The sequence below is a fragment of the Drosophila subpulchrella genome, chromosome X (assembly GCF_014743375.2).
Source record: "Drosophila subpulchrella strain 33 F10 #4 breed RU33 chromosome X, RU_Dsub_v1.1 Primary Assembly, whole genome shotgun sequence".
Taxonomy (NCBI): Eukaryota; Metazoa; Arthropoda; class Insecta; order Diptera; family Drosophilidae; genus Drosophila; species Drosophila subpulchrella.
In genome coordinates, this window is record NC_050613.1 from 11,515,656 (window position 1) to 11,539,743 (window position 24,088).

General features: G+C 36.3%; 4 protein-coding genes across 4 annotated transcripts; 2 read left to right on the forward strand and 2 right to left on the reverse strand.

Moving 5' to 3' along the window:
* The first annotated feature begins 1,362 nt into the window (after positions 1-1,362).
* LOC119557327 lies at positions 1,363-2,031 on the forward strand. Its single transcript, XM_037870049.1, has one exon. It carries the CDS (start codon positions 1,509-1,511, stop codon positions 1,821-1,823), a length of 315 nt encoding a protein of 104 aa, XP_037725977.1. The 5' UTR covers positions 1,363-1,508; the 3' UTR covers positions 1,824-2,031.
* Positions 2,032-6,739: 4,708 nt separating this feature from the next.
* Positions 6,740-12,490, reverse strand: LOC119557829. Its single transcript, XM_037870788.1, is given in 4 exon segments — positions 6,740-7,897; positions 8,111-8,419; positions 9,011-9,232; positions 11,983-12,490. Coding segments are annotated over 4 exon segments (1,674 nt in total). The 5' UTR covers positions 12,124-12,490; the 3' UTR covers positions 6,740-6,895.
* A 7,666-nt stretch (positions 12,491-20,156) lies between these two features.
* LOC119555829 (antigen 5 like allergen Cul n 1) lies at positions 20,157-21,292 on the forward strand. Its single transcript, XM_037867447.1, has 3 exons — positions 20,157-20,264; positions 20,603-21,024; positions 21,076-21,292. The coding sequence occupies exons 1-3, from the start codon at positions 20,157-20,159 to the stop codon at positions 21,290-21,292; spliced, it is 747 nt and encodes a 248-aa protein (XP_037723375.1).
* Positions 21,293-21,338: 46 nt separating this feature from the next.
* LOC119556573 (malonate--CoA ligase ACSF3, mitochondrial) lies at positions 21,339-23,965 on the reverse strand. Its single transcript, XM_037868872.1, has 3 exons — positions 23,757-23,965; positions 23,511-23,700; positions 21,339-23,038 (listed from the first exon to the last, which is right to left on the reverse strand). The coding sequence occupies exons 1-3, from the start codon at positions 23,832-23,834 to the stop codon at positions 21,498-21,500; spliced, it is 1,809 nt and encodes a 602-aa protein (XP_037724800.1). The 5' UTR covers positions 23,835-23,965; the 3' UTR covers positions 21,339-21,497.
* Positions 23,966-24,088: the final 123 nt, after the last annotated feature.

The window sequence follows — 24,088 nt, forward strand, 5'->3', positions numbered from 1 at the left end:
TGGATATTTTAAAATTCAATCTATTTATATTTTTTGTAATATTTTTTTGTACACAAATTAAACCAACACATTTTTTTCTCTGTGTCCCAATATAGCAACAGCAACAAGAAAAGCCACAAAGCTAAAAACAGCTAACGGGTAAACGGTAAACCAGCGACCGCCTGAATCCTGAAATCCTGAATCCTTTCCCCCAGCTTTTGTGTGTGTGTGAGTGGTGTATCTGTGTGTGTTGTCGCGATGAGAAACGTGCCGATGCATAATCATTGAGGCCATTATCATTTATTTCACTCAAAGGTGTCGTTGCCGTTTCGCTTCCGTTTTGCGCCGTGTGCCACCTGCAAAAATCAAAAACACACGCACCGCCAACAGAACGGAAGTAAAAGAAAGTCAAGCTTAGCTAATGCTACCAGACTTTTGGCCCTAACTGCACGATCAAGCTTTACATATGTTGTAAAAAATAAGAAAATTAAAAAAAATATAAATATGTGGAGAAAATCTAAGTTAATATAAATGTTTAGTACTTTTAAAAATGTATATAAAATAATAATAATATTTTTTTAAACATAATGTAAAGTTAGATTTCAGAAATTGATTTATACTTTAAAATTATTATTAATTTTTGAAAATCAACCAAATTTGTCAACGAAAATTCTCCAGAATTTTGAAAGCCCTATTCGTTTAGTGCAAAGTGACCTTAAAATCCACCAACAATTAGGAAAGCAACAGCGGCGATTTTACAACCGCATCCACAGCAAACAGCGGACAGACGGTGTCCTGTACTGTAAATTTATGAACCCAAATGCCATGCTAACCCACTCAACCAAGCCCCCATTCAACCTATCGTCCCTTTGTGTGAACTGAGCTCGCGATTTTGGCCTATTTGTTTAGGTCAGAACTATAAAAATCTAACAAACTATAGCGAAATGAAATCAAAATAAAAAAGAGAACCCACATTTTCCATGCATAAGTCAACAAAAGAGGAGACGAAAATGGTGGGAACCAAACAATAATCCGGCATAGTATTTTGGTAATAAAATATTGTCAAAAACCGGTTTAATTAAATTTTGCACATATGTAAGAAATATTTTTTTTGGTCCATAAAAACTTTTTGCTAACAAGACCTTTCTATGCGATTCTCAAATATCTCAAATGCCATTAGACTTAAATATAATAAATATTTCATATAACATATATGAGGTATGATCGCTTCTTTGCGATTCACAAGCACTTTTAAAATGAGCCTTTCTACGCGATTCTCAAGGTTTTCACCTATATCATAGATTTCAATATTCGTTACAAACGTAGATACCATAGCGATAAACGTTAGTTTACTGTCAGAGACCTAAGTGCCGGACATTCGAATAGAATTTAGTTACATCTGGCTCGGCAAACAGAAAGCAACAAAAAAAAAAATTTTAAAGAATAAAATTCTTTATAGATATATTTTCTTCTATTAAATTTGCAACCAACTCCGTCCAAGGAAATCCCGGAGTGTTCCTTTTTATATCATGGCGATGAAGATGAACCAAAACCAGAACCAGTTCAAGATAAACTATACCCAGCAATATGTGGCCAGGATAACAGTGCCCCTGGTCGAACCCATTATCCCTGTGCCGCAGATGTCGTCGGCAAATCTACGAGTTCGTCGGGCTGTCGTCGAATCCTATCGGGGCCGCCAAATAGCTCCCGATGATGCCATGCTGCCCATGCCACCTCACAGTCAGGCCCAGAGTATGTCTGTGATTCTCCAGGATCTTCAACGGAGGGTGAGAGATCTGAAACTCTGGGAACGAGCCATTCGCCTTCTCAAGAAACGAATCTAGTTTATATATCTACGATACGCCACTGGTGATCTGAGCTATAATCGCTATCCTATCTGAGCCTCCTGTTTCTTCGTTCACTTGCAAAATCCCCATTAAACAAGTTCGAATTGTGTTCGATTTTAGATCCCGCAAACGACATAATCCTCTAAAATCGATCACATATGTACATATTATACGTAATCTATAATATGACGTCGTTTTAAATATATGCACAAAATGGTTCAAAAAAATTGATGTTGTTAAAATATTTTTGAAAGTATTATTAATTTGTATTCTTGAATCTTAAAATCTAATTTTATTATTAATTTCTGTTACACAACATCCAACGCCGTTACATTAACCAAGGATTTAGACACCAACCCATACTGCAAGCAATTTAAATGTATTAAGAGTGGAGTTGGGACATCTGGCCAGGCCCAAATCGCAGAAGGCCGCCAGTGCAAACTGGAACAACAACAATGGCGACTAAGCGCAAAAAAAAATAAAATTCCAACATTAAAATAAGTTTTTAAAACTAAGCAGCGCGGCTTATGTCACAGAGAGAGACACAACAAAGAGGTACAAAAAAGCACAGCAGAACCGCAGGACAGACGACATTTAGAATATAAATTTAGTTAAACAAATCTCGGACGAGGCGGCCTCCCCAAGGTACGAATGCAGCCAGAGTTGCTACCGTCATGTATGAGTTTTCTGGCAAAAAAAACTCCGCTGCACGAAAATGGAGAAGCTGTTGAATCCTTCTATTAATAACACACTTTCTGTAACTAGTAATTAAAATTTATGCTTATTTTTACAAACAAAATTCGGTTTAAGAACCAGTAAATAAATCTTATAAACATTTTAAGCATTGGGGTGGTCCAAAAAATTAAATTTTAGTATTGACCTTAAGTATAGTCGATTGTGGTGAGCATTCAAGGACTAAACAAATTTTATTTTTTGATCAACAGTCTTAAAGATCACTTAAAAATTACTCATACGACACGTATGCCGGTAAAAACTTATTCAAATTTTTTTAAATTCCCAAAAAAAGGAGAACAAATCATTAAATGTACGGTTGAAATCTGCGCCACCTAGATTAAAATTTTTTTGATTAAAGACAACAGTACGTATGAGTGATGAGCTACGAAGGCTATGCACCATCAAACTTTGTGATTTAAAAATCTAAAACCCATTAAAACGTAAAACCCATTAAAATATCTTTTGGTTAATATACCCTGTAAAACTAAGAAGCTCCCAAATTCCCGACTGTAGGGCATTGGCAAAGCTTTCGACCCCCAGACCCCCAAAGTGCATTTGGTTCGTTTTAGGGCTAGGGTTAACCCTCCACTGGCCCTGCGACATACCCAACACCCCCCCCCCCCTCCTTTTGCATTTTCTTGTTCTGCTTCTTTATCTTTTTGCCATGTAGGCTTCTCTGGCTCGTATTTCCCACCTCCGTTTCCCCGCCGCCAACCGCTGACAAACGTCAAAATATAATTTTTGCGTGGATTTGCGTTGGCCCAACAACAACAGCAACAGTAATAAATGTCAGGGGGCTTGAAACCCCCACCAAAAAAAAATTACAAAAAAAAAACCGAAACAATTTTTGCAACTGCTGCCTGCTTCTTATCTCAGGCACGTTAATGTGGCCTATGTGGCTATGTGGGGGAAGGGTTGCCAGCATTGCATGTCCTACTGTGAGACATAATTTTTAATAATCTACAACACAGCCCGGCCACAAAAGGGGTGGCCAAAAAGGGGGGAGGCGCCCAAAAATACGCGCATGCAAATGGCTTAATTTAATATATAATTATACCCTGACAACGCAGGAAGACGCCCACAGAAGATAGGGCTATATTAGCTAGGGGCCGTAAGGGTATCTATGTATTTCAGATTTGTAAATTTATTTAAGAATGTTTAAAAATCTTAAGGAAAATCTTTCGGAACCCCATTTTAAAAAGTTCTTCGTTATATTAGAGCCTCTCTATGCGATTCTCAAATTTCGATTGTACCTTATGCATAACCGCGCCCTTCTATGCGATTCTCAAACTTCTTAGATAGCTAACTTATTTCGAAATAATATTTAAGTGAAATTTCTTGATATATATTTTGAATTAGAGCATTCCGTAGTCATCCAGTGTTAGTCCCTTGACGCCCACTACGGGAGTGATTTCCTTGGTTTCGGTTGTACACCTTGTCGTTCCTGCTTTTTTATCTGACTCCAAAGGTTGGCCAAAAGGTGTTAAGACGAAGATGCCATATACACATGTGGAAGATTGTCTTGTCTAAGCTCCAGATTGATGCCGCCTTTGCCGCAAAACCCAATCCCAGAGCTGTAATTAAATTATCATGCCAACAGCATAACGCCGCCTTAACCCCTCGCGTGTGTTGGGGGTGTTGTAATTCAAACAGGAGCCAACGCAACGGGTTAACATTAGCGCACTTTTATGGCCTTCGCCGGATAAGTATATGTCCTCCAAGCCCCCCGCCAGTTGAGTCTCTTTTTTCTATGATTAGCTGCTAAATTTATGCCAGCCGCAAAGGTATTTTGCGGCAAGCACTTAAAACAGCAATACCTGCAATGCCTATTTATCTTGGGGAATACGTTACCTGAATTAAAAAGCATACCATGAAACCTTTTGATAACATATAGGAAATATATTTATAATTGTTTAAAATATTATATATCTTTTCTTAAGTAAGTTAACTATGAGTATTGATTTTAAAGGATCTGTTTAAACTCCCAAGTTCTCCTTCGATCTAAATAATTTCAGTACGTACACAAATAGATACGATCAAGCTTTAGTCGACTGTTATTTAAATGAAAATCCAGTAACATAAAAAGAGATGGAGGGAGGAAAAACGTGGGTGGCTTTTCCATCTTGGGCAGCAGCTGTTGACCAAATGTGGACTTAGGACGTGCTTTTAATTTTTAAAAACTGCTCTTAAAACGCGATAAAACACGTTGAAATGGCAAATAGAGGACGGAAGAGGGTGGACCATAAAAAAATCAAGCGAAGGAGAGTAAAAGATGAAAATTAGTAGAAGAGACGGCGAAGGCGAGTTACATATGTACTTAGCCAGTTACATGTGTGTGACCGTGTGTGATATATATATTTTATTCATATGAACACACCAACACCTACACCCACTAGAAAATCCCAAGTTGGGAAATAAAAAATATGGTAAAAAAGGGGGGTTTTCAGAGTGGACAGTGCATCTGAAAAAAATGTGTAAAGCGTGCATTTACATAATGAAAGATGTAGCAGTGCAAGTGTGTGTGATTTTTTTCAGAGTATATGTGAGGCAAAAGGATTAGCGATGGACGTCATGTGCGTGGCACAACCAAAAAAAAAAAAAAATAGGGGTAAGGAAAAAAATTAAATTATAAAATATTGAAGCGAGTAAGAAATGCGCAGAAGGGACAGAAAGGCGACTGCACTGCTTGCTAACACACCCACAAAAGCACTGGAAAAAATACTTAAGTGACATTAGAAATATATCTTTATAGTTTTTAAATCGCTAAGGTCCTCAAAAAAATTCCAATAGGCACACAGAAAAAATGTTAAATCGTTTAGCTTCTGTAATTATATAATATTATTAAGATATAATAATTCTAGAATACCTTTAGTCACTTTTACAGCGATATTTTGGTTCCAAAATAATATTTAAATATACAAAAAATCAAAAAGTAAATTATAGACAAAGAAAATGACCACGTTTTTCCTTCGTGCAACCAAAATTAATGTCCTTTTAGATACAAATGCAATTTATAAGAGCCGAGCTCGTGTGTGTGGGGTGTTCCAAAAAATGCTTTCACATGGCTTCCATCACCCACTCAGCCCCTCACTCTCTTTTTATATTCTTATATTTTTTTTTCCAACATAATTTTGAATAGCATTAAAATTATTAGCTACAAATGAATAAAAAACGAGCCGGGGAGCGGCGAAAATGAGGCTGCGGGGCTGGTGGAAAAAAATTAGTGAGAAGGACTAGAAGTAGAGGGAAGAAATGGGCGTACCATCATCTTTCAAAGGGGCAACTGAAAACCCCCTAATTTTTTCCCGTTTTCCCGCCCAGCAACAAATGCGCATAATGAGCTCTGGTCAGCCAGCCTAGACGGCCGTGGGAGGTTGCCATCGCAGAGATTTACGCGCGACAAGTTTTTCTTGCCCTTTTCCACAACGTAATTCTTTTCCATGCCCTATCTATGGGGTCTAGGGATTCCTTGTGCAACTTGGCAACCCTGGGAGAACAGCTTTGGTACCTCAATCAAACCGATCTTCAGGCTTTGTTTGAAAAAGGGAAATATATTTGGTTAAGATACCCTTTATATTATTTCCTTAATTTTTTAATGAAGTATCTCTGATATATTTTTTAATTTTCATATATTTGAATATATTTTTATTGTTTTGTTGTCAAAAATATGTTATATTAGATATTTTAGAGTATTGAAAACTTGGCCTAAAACCATCTCCTATTTTAGTCACCATTTTTTGTAGCCTCGCAACATCCAGCTAAACACTTTTCAGTTGATATCGCAAATCCTTTTCGCTGGCGCTTACATAATGATATGTGGCCGCAGATGCCAAGTGAGGGAAAAATTAAAAAATATATGAAATAAAATAAAAAATGAGTGGAAGGAAGTACCGTCTGCTTGCCTTTTTGCATTTGCATGCAATTTGCGCAAAATGTGGAGAAGGGCTTCCCTCGATCTGATGAAATGAAAACGCAGAATGCATCATTCTATGTTTAAGGTACAGTACTCATTAATTTTCAAAGACCAACTTAATCACATAATTTTGCATTAGGAAATGTCAAATTAATAAAATAGATTCTAATATTTAACATATATCAGCACTGAGCTATATTTCTTATGTAAGGCCTTCAGAAAGTTATAAGACCCAATAAATAAAACCATATTTTCGTATTATTAATCGTACATTTAAAAATCAGTTTTATTCCGTTATATCATGCTTGCTGTATGGTTTAATATATCAGTTAAACGTAACTCTTAACTAGGCAAAAAAATAATCGATTATATGGTAGATAGGGTGACCGTGTGATTAATATGTAGCTCCACTATTCAGAGTTTATAGGTGCATTCGATCCTCGGCCAGTTGTTTGGGCCTTCGCTTCCGGCGCTTGCGTGCCTTTCGCCGCAGGCGATCGAACTTCCGGATCCGGTCGCAAATGAAATGCTTGAGGTCATCACCCTCGGCGGCCGATTGACGGCTGCACGACATGGTGAATAAAATTAGCGAGTTAAGGTAGAAAAAGAATCTTATATCGTAGTCATCCATCGATGGTTTGCCCTTGGTTCGTTGATTTTTATCTTTATGCCGTTGCTCCCGTTCCCGTTCCTTTTGATAGTTACTAAAATTGTGCTTGCGCAACTTGGAGGCGGGACATGTGCTGGGCGATGGATGGGGTTCAAAGGTCGAGCGCTGGCGCTTTGACCTGCTCAAGTTATGCCGTAAATAGTCGTAAATGCTCATGTTCCTTATAACGATCGTTGTGGTGGTGGTGTTGCTAATGGTAGTTATCATCGGTCCCGATTTATGCGGCGCCACATGCTGTAGATTAAGCCAACTGCCGCCTGCCGCCTGCACGCGAGTTGGCAACGATGTGGCCAATATCTTTATATTATTATTATTATTATTGGCCATCATCGTTGTCGTTTTAAATGTATTTAGCATTGGCTCATTGGTGTTATTGTTGCCGTTGTTTCGGCTTCGGACGTTCTGTTGTTGTTGTTTTTGATAATCTTGTTTGGTGTTGTTGATCGGATATTTATGTGGGGTTATTATTGTTGTGATTGTTTTGGTTGAATTGTGATCTACAGCAGTGACTGCACCCCGTCAATGATCGGCCACCAGCGGTCCCCAGAACATTTTCGATATCTTCGAGTCGTCCTCGGTTAAAAAGAACTGACGGCCCAAATGCACGAACTCCTTGAGCGACAATTGGCCATCGCCGTTCTTGTCTATCACAGCGAATGAAACGGCAGCGTCGTCTTCGGTCAGTCCCAGACAGCGGAAGAAGAGCTTGTATTGTTCGAGATCCAAATGGCCAGTGTGATCAAAGTCCACAGCCTGAAAGGTAGTAGAAAAAAACATAAAATTAGCTATGAATCAAATAAAACACAGTATATGCATTTAATTTGCATATATCCTGAAGAATTCGCGTTTAGATGCAATAACAATAATGCCATAAAACTCGTTGCTTGAATTCTTCAGTTTACGTGTTAGCAGCAATAATTTGTTTAAATATTTAATTTATCTCTTAAAATATATAAGTAGACCCACCTTAAACAAGTAGGGCAGGAAACGACCAATGCGTTTGGCCATCTTCTTGTCGTTGAGACGATGGTGCAGATCGGTGAGAAACTGCTCGGCAGTCACCAGATTGTAAGGGGTTATCTCCCCGAACTGCTCTTCCCACGTATGCTTAATCACATCGTTGAACTCGGCGGCGACCTCCGGGGTCAAATGGCCCAGATCGTTGAAGCGTTTGGCCAGCAAACGGAAGTCGTCGTAAGACACAACACCGTCGTGGTTCACGTCCAAAATGCGATGGAGGGTACGCATTTTGCGGCGCCAGAAGGCTGAGTCGCCCTAAAAATTTAAAAAATATATAAATATAATAATAAATTATAATATTTATGTTATTTTTCAAACATAAAAGCACAGGACTCCAAGGAAGCTCTAGAAACTTAAACTTGAAACTGCTTTCTTGTTCCGCTGCTGAGCTTTGTTGCTTACTGCTTGAAAGGACTTAAAACTTTAATCCTGAAAGCTTTCCAGGACAGCTTGTTTCCTAAAACTGCTTTACATAAATTGTTTTATGAACTTTTTAAAGCTCCACAAGGACTGTACTGCTTGTATATAACGTTAATAAAAAGCTCACTATAAGGACTCGAATTTAAACACTGCTTCCAGGCATACAGCTTTCACTAAAAAGCTTTACAAGGATATAAAATAACTGCTTGCTTACATGTAAAATCGGAATGCGTTGCACCCTGAGCTTACATCTACTCTACATTTTCAAAGGAAAAGCTGTAACTTGGTACTCACAAGTAGTAGCACAATTGAAATTTCTCAGCCACGTGGAGGAGGCGTGTGTTTTTGTTTGTTTGGGTCTCTTTTATGGGTTATATTTCCGAAATGGCTATATTTTTAATGCTGTTTTTCAAGCAGTTCACTCACCCGTTCGCTCCGCTTGGAATCCACTTTCTGGCGACGTCGCTCGAACTCATCATCCGAGTCGGAATCACTATCACTTTCCACCTCCCGTCGCAATTTGGCCGCTTCGGCGGATTTTTTGGAATATTGACGGACAGCCTGGACCACGGCAGTTGGCATTTGATGCCACAGCAGTGAGTGTGCTCCATGTCCACAGACGTTGCCACCAGTTGCCAGGAAAAGGCGCTGAAATCAGAAGATAGTAGAGATAAATAAGTAAATTAAATAGGAACAGTTGGATTAAAGTAGCACATTTAATTTATGCCTTTTTATTTACATTTTTTAATCAAGATTCTGCCTTATAAATGACTAGACAGTTTTGAAGTACGAATACGTAAGAGATTGTCAACAAAATGGATTATAATTATTTTGAAATATATAACATAATCTGTTAATGCTTTTAATACAACATACATATACATAGGCCTGTACTCTAGCACTATAATATTACCCACTCTCTATGCTATTGCTTTATTTATTTTTGTTTTTTTAAGCCCATGCTGAATGCTCTTTTGTTTCTATTGTTGATATGGTTGTTATATAACCTTCGGCTTATAAGCAATCATTATGTTTTTGGTTACAATTCAGGGCACTGCTGTTTTCCTCTATTTTTTTGTTTTGGTGGTGGAAAAATATTTCCAATGTTAAGGTCAGTTCTGTTTACTCACAAAACAATTCTAAACCCGGTTTGTTGTCTGTTTTGTACGAGTATTTCCAACTTTGGTTTGCCACGAATGCCGGAGTGACTGTCAAAAATGTGTCTTTGGATTCTTGAAGTTCATTTTAAAGTTTGAGAGGCTCTAGGCAGATGAAAAATAAAACACGTGGCGATCACGTAACAAAAAAATTTGAAGAAAATTGAAACCAGTTGGTAAAAGAACCCGTGAAATACAAAAATCAAAACATATGTTATATAACATTAAGTTAACATCTAAAACTATCCACTAGATATTCTAGAAAAATTTTAATTCTTACAACAAAAAAGAACTTAAGAAGTGTAAGAAAAACTAATAGCCAGCATTGCAACACTGAAAACAAAAGAAAATGTAATTATAGATGCCAAAAACCAGTTCGGAGAAATGTATTTTTCCATCATCTGTTCCGACAGCTTCTGTCAATGTCATTAGAAAAAGATAAAGAGTTTGTTCGTTTTTAATTACAAGCAACCGAAAACTCTTGTAAACGTTTTGAATTTCAGTGGCTCTCTCGATAAGAAAGAATCCGACTACAGATGTTGCCAGCAAACCAGCCACCGACGACGATGATATCATACCATATAACATTATCATAAAGCCCGCACACTTATTGGACTGTTTTGGAACCTTTTTCGGTTCCAGTCGCTTCGTTTGGTTAAACGAACTTTGGATTGTTTCTTTTTTTTTTATGGTGTGTCTTTTCGTAAACAAGTTTCTCCAAAAAAAAAACGAATTAATGAATGCGAAAAAAACGGGCCTCCTTTCATTTAAATGTCTGCGCGTCTCGAATACAAAAAATAACACGTTTCCACCATAAGAAAATAAGACAAAAAGCAATGGCAGAGATTTATGTAGAAGATGCAGAGAGTCGGCAAATAAACATCAAAGTCGAGCAACAGGTCAATGTTAATAAGCAGCAAAAAAAGAAAAATCGCGAGTAAAAAACAATCTGAATCCATCACTAAAATCACTTCCTGTGACTCTCAAACCTCTTTTTCCGGCGCGGGGAGAGTGCGAAAAACGGGGAGGAAGTATCTTCCTTTGTTATTATTCCCAATGCTTTTGCGCAAGATTTTCCTGCCACAGAATTTGCGCAGTTTACCGACTTTCAAAACGAGGGGGTTGTTGTTGGTGGGAAGGGAAAACTAGCTTTCACCTGAATACACAGGGGAAAATACCAATATTATGTTGTCTTAGCTGGTTACACTTTATATAAAGTCAACACCATCAACATAATAACATAAATTTCGTTTCGAATCCGAAACATTTATGCAAATATACATAGTTTACAAATATTCGCCGGCATTGTCATGGCTAACACAATATAATGAACAACAAAATAATGGTTACAAATATTAGAAGAAGCAAATAAAAGTAAGATAATACAAATATTTTTTCTTTCATTTAAGCCAATTTCTTTAAGCCCCTTTTTTTATTGTGTAATTTTCTTTTGTTTGCACTACATTTTCTTGCTTTATTTATTTTGTTGAGGGAAATGCGTCTTTTGGCGCCTGTTTCCAAATTTGTTATTGATTGATTGAATTGCTGCGCCCTTTAATGATTGATCTTTAAGACATTTGCCATTAGTTTACTGAATTTAGAACTCAAAAATAGAAAATCCAATGCCGGCATTAGCCAAAAATTATAATGTCGGCATATTTTTATTATATAAAACTGTGCTTCTATCAAACCAAAATAAAAATAATTTTATACAGTTTTAGAAATACAAATATGTAATTCTTCATTTGGTATAACAATGGTATTAATATAATAGATATAGCTTCAGATATATCTAATCAAAATATTATGTTTTTACTTAGAGTTCTTACAGTTTGTGAGCCACTGTTACAGTTTATGTGGCACTGGCCTCGTTTCGTAAACCCCTCATCCAATTTTCATTCTCCGTTTTCCCTGCTTCTCTTTTTTATTCCCACTCCATCTACTTTTCTCACCCTTCTGTTTTTGGAATTGCGATTCTATTTCTCTGTTTTGTTTTGAATTCGCTTCTTATAGAATTTTAGAATTTTTTCAATAGACCTGGTTTTGAACTCTTTTTTAACGAATATTTAGAAAAATCTTTTAAAAATTGTTCTTAGAAACTGTTTTTTTGGAAACCCCGCCTTTGAGTAACTATTTTTTAACTATTTGTTTTGAATCCCCAAATTCTTTTTGACCTCTTTTGGTAATTGAATTAGATTCACTTAAATCAGGCACACACTGAAAAAAAACAGTGGCACTTACATGGCAATCGCTGTGCGAAATGGGCGTGTTCGGGGGCGGGGAGGCGCTCTGCTGCAGAACGCCGACAGTTGCGGCCATGTTGCGTTCCAGAATTTCTCTCGAAGTGCGCAAAATACCACGGCTCACAATCGAGAATGCCATCTTGTTTTTCGTTCAAATAGTCTCTCGACTTTCTTTAGTTTTTCCTCAATTTTCGCCTCTTTTTCTTACAGTTTGAACTGCACTCCAGAAAATGTGCAACGTTGCCTTTTCCTTAAGGTTTTTGTTGTTGAACTCTTTTCGTTGTTTTTATTGCAACGCGCATTTAACAACCGGTTTTTTTGAAGATGCACCACAAAAAAATGTTTTTCTTTTATTTTAGTTCGCTTTAATTTATTACACTTTTATTTATGTATGGGTAAGTTATTTTTTTCGATTTCTCTGGGGTTTTGAGAGTTTTTTGAAGATTGTTTTTTTTTTGTTTGGGAGGAAACACAACCGTTCGCCTAAGCGTTCGAATTCGTTTTGAAAACCATCGCTGCGCAAAGAAATGAAGTCGACGTCGACGCCTGTAAAAGCAGAGCGGTCTTTCAGTGTGTGTGTGCGAGCGGGAGTGCGGGTGTGTGTGTGTGAGGGGAGGAGAGGGCAGCATAAGAAGGGCGCGGGGACAACAACAGCTGCTGCTTGGAGTTGTTGTCAGAAGTAGACAATCAACACAATTGCGGCCAAAATAATAGTAAAGAGTTACAATTCTGAAAAGTCCAAGAAAGTATGTTTCAAAACTGTTCAAAAATATACTTACACATTTTAAGAAGATGATCTATGTAGGTTCAAGGTTCTTCGAACATATTAATAAAAATTATACTATTTTGGTAACAATCATTGTAAAAGTTTTCTACAACATCCAAATTTTTTATAAATTTTAATTTAAGTCCAAACTCTATGTATTAAAAATAAAACGATGGAAATAGGACAATTTTAAGATTATTTTTCTGAATTTGTAAAGATCCTATAAAAAAAATTGCTCAAGAATTCGCGTTTCAATTCCCTGTTTCTCTTAATATGGCCACGCCTGTATTTAAGTGTACACACACACATACAATCAAACCATGTAAGCCGGTTGAAGAAGAAAAAGAAGAAAATGAAAAAAATGAAGAGGAAGAAGGAGCATAAGCAGAAGCAAAAACAAACAAAACAACTCCCAGTGAATGTCAAACCTCGCTTAAATGGTGCATTTTTATTCAGTTTCATATGGTATCCCAAAGGAAAGTGCATTAATAAACATGGATTAACACACACACACCTATGCACAACAGTGTTCCATTGATAATACAAACGAAAGAAGACGAAAACACAAACAAAAACGAAAATTCAAAAACGAAATATCATAAAAAATCGTATTTAGGTCGCTGCGTGTGACAAACCGTCGTTCCAATACAATATGCACCCTTCGCTCCCCTACCCCACCAAAAAGTACCCCCCTTACGCACACACACCAATGGGGAAACACCAATACACACGCACAAATAGTTTATGTTTTCCGTTTCTGTTCTACTTCATTGCCCCACAGAAAACGCATGTTTACACACACATTTGAGGTTGATATTATAGTTATATTACTAGGTTTTTCAGAACATAAAACAAAGAATCATAACACATTTGAAAAAAATTTCCCAAAATTTCTAAAAAAAAAATTTAGATTATTATTAAGAAAAAAAGATTGTTCCACATATTTTTCAAAATAAAATCCCTTTGTTAATAAAAGTTAGAAGACCTAGTATCGGAACCTTCACTGTAGACACCCATACGCACTTTTTACATAGGTGTACGTGAGAGATTGTATAATAGTCTTGATCAAATAGAGCGCCTGTGGACTTGGACCCAAAAAACATTGCATAGAAAACAAAAACAAAAAAACGAACCCAAAAAAAATTAATGAGGAGAAGTGATTTGAATGGATATACATATCAGTGGTCGGTGAAAATTAAAGGGAATTATCAGCTCCACTAATTCCCGATTATCTCGCTCGTTTTAATCGTACTCACTGCCCATCAAGATCAATGCTTTCATAAACCCCTCCTCGACAGTTGGGCAAGCACTGGTCCCGCCAAGAAGTGCAACATTTTATGTGGAAAATAAAAAATCGAAGGCCCCCCACTTTACCGTTTTGAATGCGGCAACGGAGTGCACTGCACTCTGCGGAGGCAAAAACTTGGAAGCACAGACAGAAAACCAAAACATGTGAGCTGGCCGGGAAGTTTCCAAAGCTGTTTATGCGAAGGTGAAATCACGAAGTCTAACTATGGAGATCTGGTTTCAGATGGAATTTTTGTATCTAGAAAACTCCAATTCTGGCGGGTTCTCGACATTCTGATACAGGTAAGATGTTTAGGATATCAGGATTTTTAAAATATGTTATATAAGGTCCTATAGTTTAGTTTTATTTAGACTTAAGTTATATAATAAGGAAAAAGTTTGAGGATGATAACATATCTTTCATATGGTTCTCTTCATTGCACCAAAGCTGTTTATGCGAAGGTGAAATCACGAAGTCTTTAACTATGGAGATCCGGTTTCAGATGGAATTTTTGTATCTAGAAAACTCCAATTCTGGCGCGTTCTCGACATTCTGATACAGGTAAGATTTTTAGGATATCAGGAGTTTTAAAATATGTTATATAAGGTCCTATAGTTTAGTTTTATTTAGACTTAAGTTATATAATAAGGAAAATGTTTGAGGATAATAATATACCTGTCATATGGTTCTCTTCATTATAGGATGTATTTTGCTAAGTTTTTATAAGGCACTCCATAAATCCCATAATCCGAACCACTATAAAACCATTTAAGAAGATATTAGTAGTAACTTAATATCTTTAAAAAATCCGAACTTCTGATCGTAATATCTCTGAAATACGCACAAACGTCACTTGTTTTGGGGTGGACGTGTGCTTGGGCGAGAACAACCGGCGCATCGACTGTCTGCTGACTTTCCGACCGTCACGTAACGCCACGTCCAGGGACAACAAAGGCAACACAAAACAACTGCAAACATATGACCACCAAAACAGGGTCTCAACTATATACATAGTATATACAGAAGTGTGTGCAGTTTAGCATGCGCCCGCTACAAATACATAAATTATAATCGGTTGGGTGCTGCACCTGCAAAGCCAAATAGATGGAAAATGGGAAGAAAATAAACAACAAAAATTGGAGCCACACGACCTGTCTAGTGACGTCAAAGGGAGCTGTTAACATTACACCCACGATCCACATGACATCTAATATATTCAAAAGTAGCTCTACAGTTTTCAATTGCCGAAAATTAAAATGCGTAATTAAAAAGCGCACGCGCAAAAGGTGTATGAAACACAGTAGCTATTCGCATTTTAAAATATCTATTCAAAAATGATTTTTGAGAAGATATATATGGGGAAACACTTTGTTCTTAAGGATTATTATAGCTTAGTTATTTTGGATACTTTATGTTAAGAAAGGAACTTTGTTTTGTGATCAACTATCAAACTTATAATATGTATGTATTAATGTATTAATCATAAACATTGTAAATTCCCAAACTTAAGATCTCTAAATAGTGTAGTACATATGGTACTTAAGAACTATGGTTTAGGAATCTTTAAACTTAAAATCTTCAAAAATAAAATGATGGATCATAACAAAGTGCAGATTTCAATAACTTATTTAAAAAATGTTGTTAATTTTTAAAGAAGTCTCAAGTGATAAACCTCATATAGAAGGTATAGTGTTTCTACAACAAAAACCAGAGAATCTTATAGATTTGAACTAAACACCTTAGCTAGTGTCCACTGTATTGTAAACTGTAAGTCCGCTCCCAAGTTTTTGCTTCTGTTTCAAATGTTTTTTTTGGGCGTGTGCCGGGGTCTAATCGGAATGGGCATGGAATGGGTGGATCGTTGTTGAGGCACACACGTGTGCGAGGCGAGGCACCCGAGAATTTTGGACTAGATCGTCGTCTCGTCTCGTCTCGAAAGGGAAGCCTTGTGCTCCATGCTGTTCGAGTTTTTTTTTGTTTTTTTTCTTATTTTTTATTCTGTTTCTGCGTTTCTAGTATTTCTTGTCGCGCTTCTCAAGGTCCGCAGTTCTACAGTTTTGATGCCATTTCAGATTTCCGCAACGCCATTTAAATTGATGTGCGTGTGTGTGCGGGTCTGCGAGAGTCTGGTGTTGTTGTTTTTTCCCTGCTTTTCAGTTTTTGGCGTACGTGTTGTTGCGCCCCAACGCCGGCTCAGGAAAAAAGTTATAAAAAGAAAAAAAAAAAACAGAACAGCACGGCAGCAACATGTGAACCAAAATACTATCTGTTGATGTTGGATGATGTTTTAACCCTTTCTAATTGAAACTATTGAATATAGTTATTGCTTATATTATTGCCAGAAATATTATAATATATTTATAAAAACTAAAATTGGATTTTAAAAACTTCTTAAGATGAAAAACTTTAGAACAGGATGGCTATATTTATTAATATATAATAGGTAATACATATATAGACTATAATACTATGAAAAACATAGTCTATTAAGACTAACTTAAAAATTGCATTTGGGGGAAATCACCTTTTTTTAAACATCTAATAAAATTGTAAATTTTCCATTGTCCATTGTTTTTTCAAACAAAAAAATAGTTAAAAATGTTTATACCAAGGCCTATATTATTTTTATAGGCAATTTTCATTTGATCTACCACTTTATTTCAATAACCAAAATGATTTATTAAAGTTCCCTTTTAAATTATAAAAAATATATATCAAAAATGATTTTATATTTTTGTTATTCATTTAAATTAATGTTTAGTTTTTCTCACGGGTATTTGAAGGGTTAAGCCAGAGGGGTTGTTTATGTTTTGAGCTCACTAGTCTTTTTTCTCAGTATGCGTATTTTGGCACGTCGGCACACCGGCGACAGAGGCAGCGACGTCGACGCCGGCAGAGAAGTCGTGCTGCGTCTTTACATAAAATGACATAAAATTTAATTGCGTCGTGCATTGGTGTGTGTGCGTGTGAGTTTTCCAGTTGCCTGCACCACCACAAAAAAAACTAGAATAAAGGCAGCGACTACGTGCCGCTTGCAACGCATCCTTTTTCTCAATGTTGTCGTAGGTTTTCCCATGGCTTTCCATTCTCCTAAAATATAAACATATTCAAATTTTTAAGTGGAAACCTTTGACACTCTAGAAAACTCTTGAAAGTACTCAATGCACAGAAAAAAAAATTATATGCTCATTTAATAATATTTAAGATTTTGCATACCAGGTGGCAAAGAATTGTTTTAAATCTTAAAATATGTTTTCCACATTATCAATATTTTTAGATCAATATTTAAATAATGCAATGTTTTCTAATCAAAACCCCCGTATTATAGTTATAGCTATAGTTATTTTCAAAAAAGAAAATAAAATGTATTTTAAGTAATGATCATAATTAGTTTTAAAAAATTATCTCATGCATACATTCAATCCCTTCACATGAAACCTCTTTTTTTTAAATATATTAAAATCACTTTTTAAGGTGTAATAAATATTTTACATTTTTATTTACAGTTCTCTTCAAAAAAGAAAAAATGTATCTAAAGTTATGATCATACCTATGTTTTAAAAAAGTATCTCAGGGACACACTTCATATTTTCAGATTAGGCATCATTTTTTAAAATATATTTAATTTAGTTTTCTGCGTGTAATAAATTAAATTACAGCTGACGGCCGCCTTATCAGCGACCTGCTTATAATAGCTGATAAAACCCGAAAAACAATAGCAACACCGACAAACAAAAATAACAACACATGACTTTCTGACCATCGGGTTACAAAATCCAAAGGCGACAGATAAAAGCCAGACCAACTTAATGTAAAGATTAGGCCAGAAAGCAAATACGAAATGAAAATGAAAAGGGCAAACACAAAACAGATTTGGAAATTGGGCATTGGTTTTCGAAAATGTTCGGTAAATAAAGGTTCCCAAAAATTTGGCGGGTAAACAAGGCTATTGATTTCTGGATACAGTTTGAGGGGCACTGTTAGGTTTGCATCCACTTAAAAAGGTATAGTTTTGGTAAACAAAAAATGCATATAAGTAATTACTAATATTTTTTAGTTTTTTATTCAGGGCATTAAAATTGTCCAGTTTAGTCTAAAAAATAGTTTTAATAGTGCTTTTATTATCAATAAAATAAAAAAAAGAACCCAGACTTAATTAAGTGCTTATCTTTGATAGTTAATCTTTAAGATATCACTTAAGAAAAATTGACCATTTCTTTCGAAATTTAATCAATATAAGGTCAAAAATTGAAAGAATTATGGCTCTGTTACTTGCCTTCGGCGGTAATGATAAATTAATTAAATTAATCTTTTATTTATGACCAATAAACACACTTTTAGGGCTTGTGCAATTGACCTTCGACCACAAACATCATTCTGAAAAGGGAAAAGAAAACAAAAAACAACAACGTGGCCCAGAAAAACCAAAAAAAAAAGAAGTCAAAACAAAAACATGTGAAAAATCTAAACAAACACAAGGGGCATGTGAGGTTTTTTTGGTGTAATCCACACCGGCATAAAACATATAACCCTGATGTCGGCCGATTGAAAGCTCCTTGAGTGCCAAGTGGAGATCCACCACACTGAGAAAAATAACTTCAAATTAACCTTCATATAAGATCAATTTATTTATGTAAATTACACATCTTATAATTTCAATTTTGCGGCTAAAAATTGATTACTTTTTGTATATATTTTAAATATTTTCGTTTTATAATATTAAGAAATATTATTTATGTACATTTTTTGTAACTAAAAATGTTAAAATATTTTAAGCTAGTGTAAATGTAAATGTTATTTACAATTTCCTTAATACTTTTGGGAACTTTTTAATCAGACATATTTTAAACTCGAAGACAAGTTTGCATAGAAACAAAAGGACGTAGCCTAGATCGATTCGACTGTATATGCTGATCAAGTATATATATGCTTTATAGAATCGCAATTTTTTTTTTTATTAAATACAAATATATTTTTATAACCAACACTCATTTTTTTTCTGTGCAGCAACAACTCCCGATCAGCATAATTGTAAATAGTTTTATGGTTTGCTGCCGGCTGCTATATTTAGCTGCCAAATAGAATTTTCTTGCTTTATCTGGCTCCCAAGAAGAAGAGTGAGAAAGGGTACATTTGTAACGCCGACGTTGCTACCGGCACGTTAACACAAAAATTGTGCGTAAACAAAATTGTAAAAATAATGAGTAAACAACAAAAAGCCATCAACATCAACAAACTTATCGCAAACTTAACACAAATTCTAGACGTATTGATAGGGGGCGGATAAGTACATACATATTTTGATAGGCATTCTTGCATTTGGTTATAAAGAAAGCCATTTATGTATGTTAGTAGTGTTCGCTTGATCGCATAACATTAGGTTAGCTTCGTATTATTTTATATTTGAATGCGCGCCATTTATAGTGTTGTAAAGAAACTAGTTTTTAGTATGAAGAGTTATCGATATATAAGAACAAGGCTATCGATCAAGTTGAAATAATGATCTCTACATTTAAATTATAAATAATTTGATTATAATATTTATATATATTAGGTTAGCTTCGTATTATTTTATATTTGAATGCGCGCCATTTATAGTGTTGTAAAGAAACTAACTTTTAGTATGAAGAGTTATCGATATATAAGAACAAGGCTATCGATCAAGTTGAAATAATGATCTCTACATTTAAATTATAAATAATTTGATTATAATATTTTACTTATATGTATACACGTCAATGAAAACCATAATTTTGTTTCCATAAACCTTAATACTATACAATACAAATAACTTCAACAGTTCCAAAAAGTGATTAAACACTTTCACTGAGTTAAGATTTTTAAATATTAAATATTATAATGAGATTTCAATGAAATTTCGTTGACTCAACGAATTTTTATTTTTTTCCATTTAAGACTAACAGCTTTTCAATGTTTTTATCGCCTTGGAACAACATTTTCTTAAAATGTTATTGGGTCATAACTTATTAATTGCAGTAGGTGTTTGTTGCCTTTTGTCGTGCAAATTGTCCAGAGATAAAAAAAACTGAACCGAATTAACGTTTAAAATTGCATATAAAAGAAGTTGCATTTGTTGAAGGTATGAAAAAATTTCAAAATGTTAGGCCAAACGGTATTAATATTAATCCTATCTCTAGTGATGCATTGTTTCGGTGAGAATTTCTGTAGAAACGACCTCTGTCATGGAAGAACCCATATTGCGTGTGTAAGTGAGCTATACAATCTATTAAAATTAGATTTAGACTATCATAGATTCTCATACATTTCTTAAATGTACTTAAAACTGTAAATACAGTTTATAAGTGTTTATGGAATCTTTTCATTTAACAGATTCGAAAATTTGCGTTCTTTTTAATTACCTTTTAAAATTAGATTTAGATTATCATAGATTTGCATACATTTCTTAAATGTACTTAAAACTGTAAATACAGTTTATAAGTGTTTATGGAATCTTTTCATTTAACAGATCCGAAAATTTGCGTTCTTTTTAATTACCTAATAGTTTTGATATAATTTTTAAATTTTCTATATTGTTTTATGAAGGAATACCCAAACGGAAGCTTTAATAGCTCTTGTCCCAAAGATGCCAGAGTTATTAAATTCAATCAGGATCTTAAAAATGTTCTTGTCAAGGCCCACAATTTGGTAAGACAAAGATGGGCCAGTGGCAAGGCAAATGTTTCAAGGATCGCCTGCAAAATGGCAACCGTAAAATGGGATGATGACTTGGCAAAGATGGCATTACTAAATGCGAAAACCTGTCTATTTAAGCATGATGCTTGTCGCAATACCGAAAGGTTTCCGGATTCGGGTCAGAATCTTTATTTGGCAAGAATTCGGCAATCTGCAGGGATGCAAATAGATATACCACCAACTCAACTTATAGAAATGGCAGTTAAAAATTGGGCAGACGAAGAAAAAGACGTAGTGCCCGATGATTTAGTTGCTTACAAACGTCAACAAAAGTAAGGTATTTATATATATCTTAAAATAAGACTGATTTTATTACTTTTCAGGGTGATTGGACATTTGACCGTTTTGATCAACGAGAAGAGTTCCGCTGTGGGATGTGGCATTACTACCTTTAAAGAGGGTGCCGTTCGAAAGTACCTAGTGGCCTGTAACTACTCCGTAACAAATAATTTGGGTAAAAGTGTATATAGCGAATGTCCCAAAGCAGGCAGTAAGTGTCCCAAGGGCTTGAGCTCACAGTATCCACCACTATGTGCTTAAATAAAATGTTTCATATAAATTATATTATATTATAAAACCTTGAAAGTCATTTTGCATTGCTGCTTTTGTATTTGAATGAAAAATATTTAAAATGATTATTAGTGTTATGACAAAGAAAGGATTTTTTTGGTTTAACATCGCGAAAAATCACATGAATTTGTAGCTAATGGCAAGGCAATGAGGACTTAAGACTATATTGTATATTCTATTTGGACACGAGGGTCTTGAAAACGGTTGGGCACTTGTGGGCCGGCAGGTGGCGATAGCAGTAGGTCTTGATAGCATCCAAATCAATATCGGCATCCGGTGAGACAATGCATATAACACCAAGACGATGGCCCCACAACTTGTTGGGTATGCCCAAGACAGCCACATCATTAATGTTGGGATGTGAGATCAGCACCTTTTTGATCTCCGAACCGTAGACCTTGTAGCCGCCTACTGTGAAGACATCACTGGTCTTGCTCAGGAAATAGAAGTGGCCATTCTGATAGGCGCAAATGTCCCCAGTTTTGTAGAAACCATCTTCCGGTTCCGTTTGTTGCGTGCTGCTGGTCAACGAATTGGACACCAGATGTGAGCCAGCTATCTGAAGTTCACCAATCACCGTGTGGGCTAAAGAAGCATCTCCGCCTATATCCTCCACCTGGATGAGACCATGATCCACAGTTCCGCCCAGTTCGTTCTTGCAGGTTATAAGCTCGGCGCCCTTGTTGCTGATCAACCGGGCTGTGACTCCCTTTAGAGGAGCACCCAAGGTACCAGGGCGATAGTCATTCAAGGCGGTACTACTCAAACTGGCCGACGAGGCCGCCGATGAAGAAGTGGCAGTACTGGAAGCATCACGATGGGGTTCATCCAGCGGATGACCGAGGACCAAACCCGTCTCCATCATTCCATAGTACTCGTAGATGTTTTGACCCGTAATCTCGCGCCATCTGTAGAACACCGAATCCGGCAGCAAGGCAAAGGCTGTGGCCATCAAACGAATCTTTTGCCGGCAATGGTTCACAATGTACTCCACCATCCTCGAATCCTTGGCGAACATTTTCTCATATTCGGCAATCAGTCGTTTGTAAACAATGGGCATGGCCAAGAAGAGGGTAACACGCTGTTTTGATGGACTATTGATGCCCAACAGGGCACTCCAGGCATTATGACCGTCGAACTTTTGCTGCAGAATGACATTACCGCCCACATTGAGTACGGCGCCCAAGGCGACATGCATTCGATTCATGGAGAGAATAGGTAGCATACAGTCCGTGGGTCCCAGACGCCAACTGCCGATCAAACATCGAACCTGGGCATCGATATTGCGGTGGCTCAACAGCACCGTCTTGGGACTATTCACCGCATTGGGCGTATAGATCAGCATGGCGGGTGCCTTGGCATAGAAGTCACTTGGCAAGGTGCTCTCCGTGAGGATAACTCCCTGGGTGCCCACCAGCTGTTTGGCATACATCGAGGTCGAAGACACACTCTCTGCCGTCGGCACAAAGGCGTGATCCAATATAATGGTGGCCGATTTCAATCCCTGCGATAACTCCTGGGCCAGGGGCTCAAATTCGGGAGTGGCTATCAGCAACTTGGTCTTGCAGAGGGACGCCTGGCGACGCAGTTGATCGATCGCCTGACCAGATTCCAGGGGAACCGCCACCTGACCGGAGATCCAACAGCTCCATTGGATGGCCACCCATAAGGCATTGTTAGAGCACAAGTATGTGACATTCGATAGTGAGGCACTGCCTGCAAAGAGAAAATTATGCAAAAATTTGATTATAAATATAGTCATACGCCAATCGATATGAATATTGGTATATGCATAGATAATAGTCTAATAAACTATCATACCAAATAAAAAAAGGCTAACAGCAATAATACTTATAATATTTAATACTTAGTTACTTATAATGTTATAACTATCAAAATTATTTACCGATTGATATGAATACTGGCACCAAGGTAAATATAAGCTTAAGAAACTATGAAGTTATCTAAAATATTTACTTTGATATTTAAATTTAAGTGATTAAAAGCATTAACCCAAAAAGATATTCCAGATCTATTATATTTATATAAAGTCTTAAGCCAATTGATTAAAATAGAGATACTGGTTTCTAAAACAAAATATTTAAGATTAAGTAAACATATCCAACTTAAACTTATATAGTTAACATAGTATAGCATTGTATAGTTTCCCATTCGATCGTACACTCACCACATATATTGGAGATCTGAATGGCCAGGCGTTTGGCAGCTAGATACAGCTGGAAGTAGGTGTACTCCCCGGTGATGTCCTTCACGGCGATCTCATCCGGATAGAGCATGGCCTTCTTGAACGTGGGCACCACCAGATTGCTGCGCTCATCCTCATCGAAGCTGTGGCGCAGTTTCTCAATGAAGCCATCCTTAAAACAGGAATTTTAAAATATGAACCTCTTTAATAATATACATTTGTACACACCTTATGTATCAATTCGGCGGAGCACAGACGAATCCATGGGCGCAGCTTTAATTTGTGGCAACGTCGCATTAGCAGCATCTTGGTTTTTAATTTGTATTTTATTTTATTAAGTGGTGTGGACGCGAAAACACTTAATTAGAGTATATGCTACAGAGAGCAGAATTTAGCTCCGATTTTCAGTTGCTATCGCTTGAAAAGCCAAAACGATTCTGAAGTTTACATCATGGCATTCTTGACAGCTCGAATTCCCTAAGTCTAGACAAAGGAAAACTCATTTGATTCGATTGTTTTGATTTTGTTGGTCTTTATTTACACAATAATAGTTTGCAGAC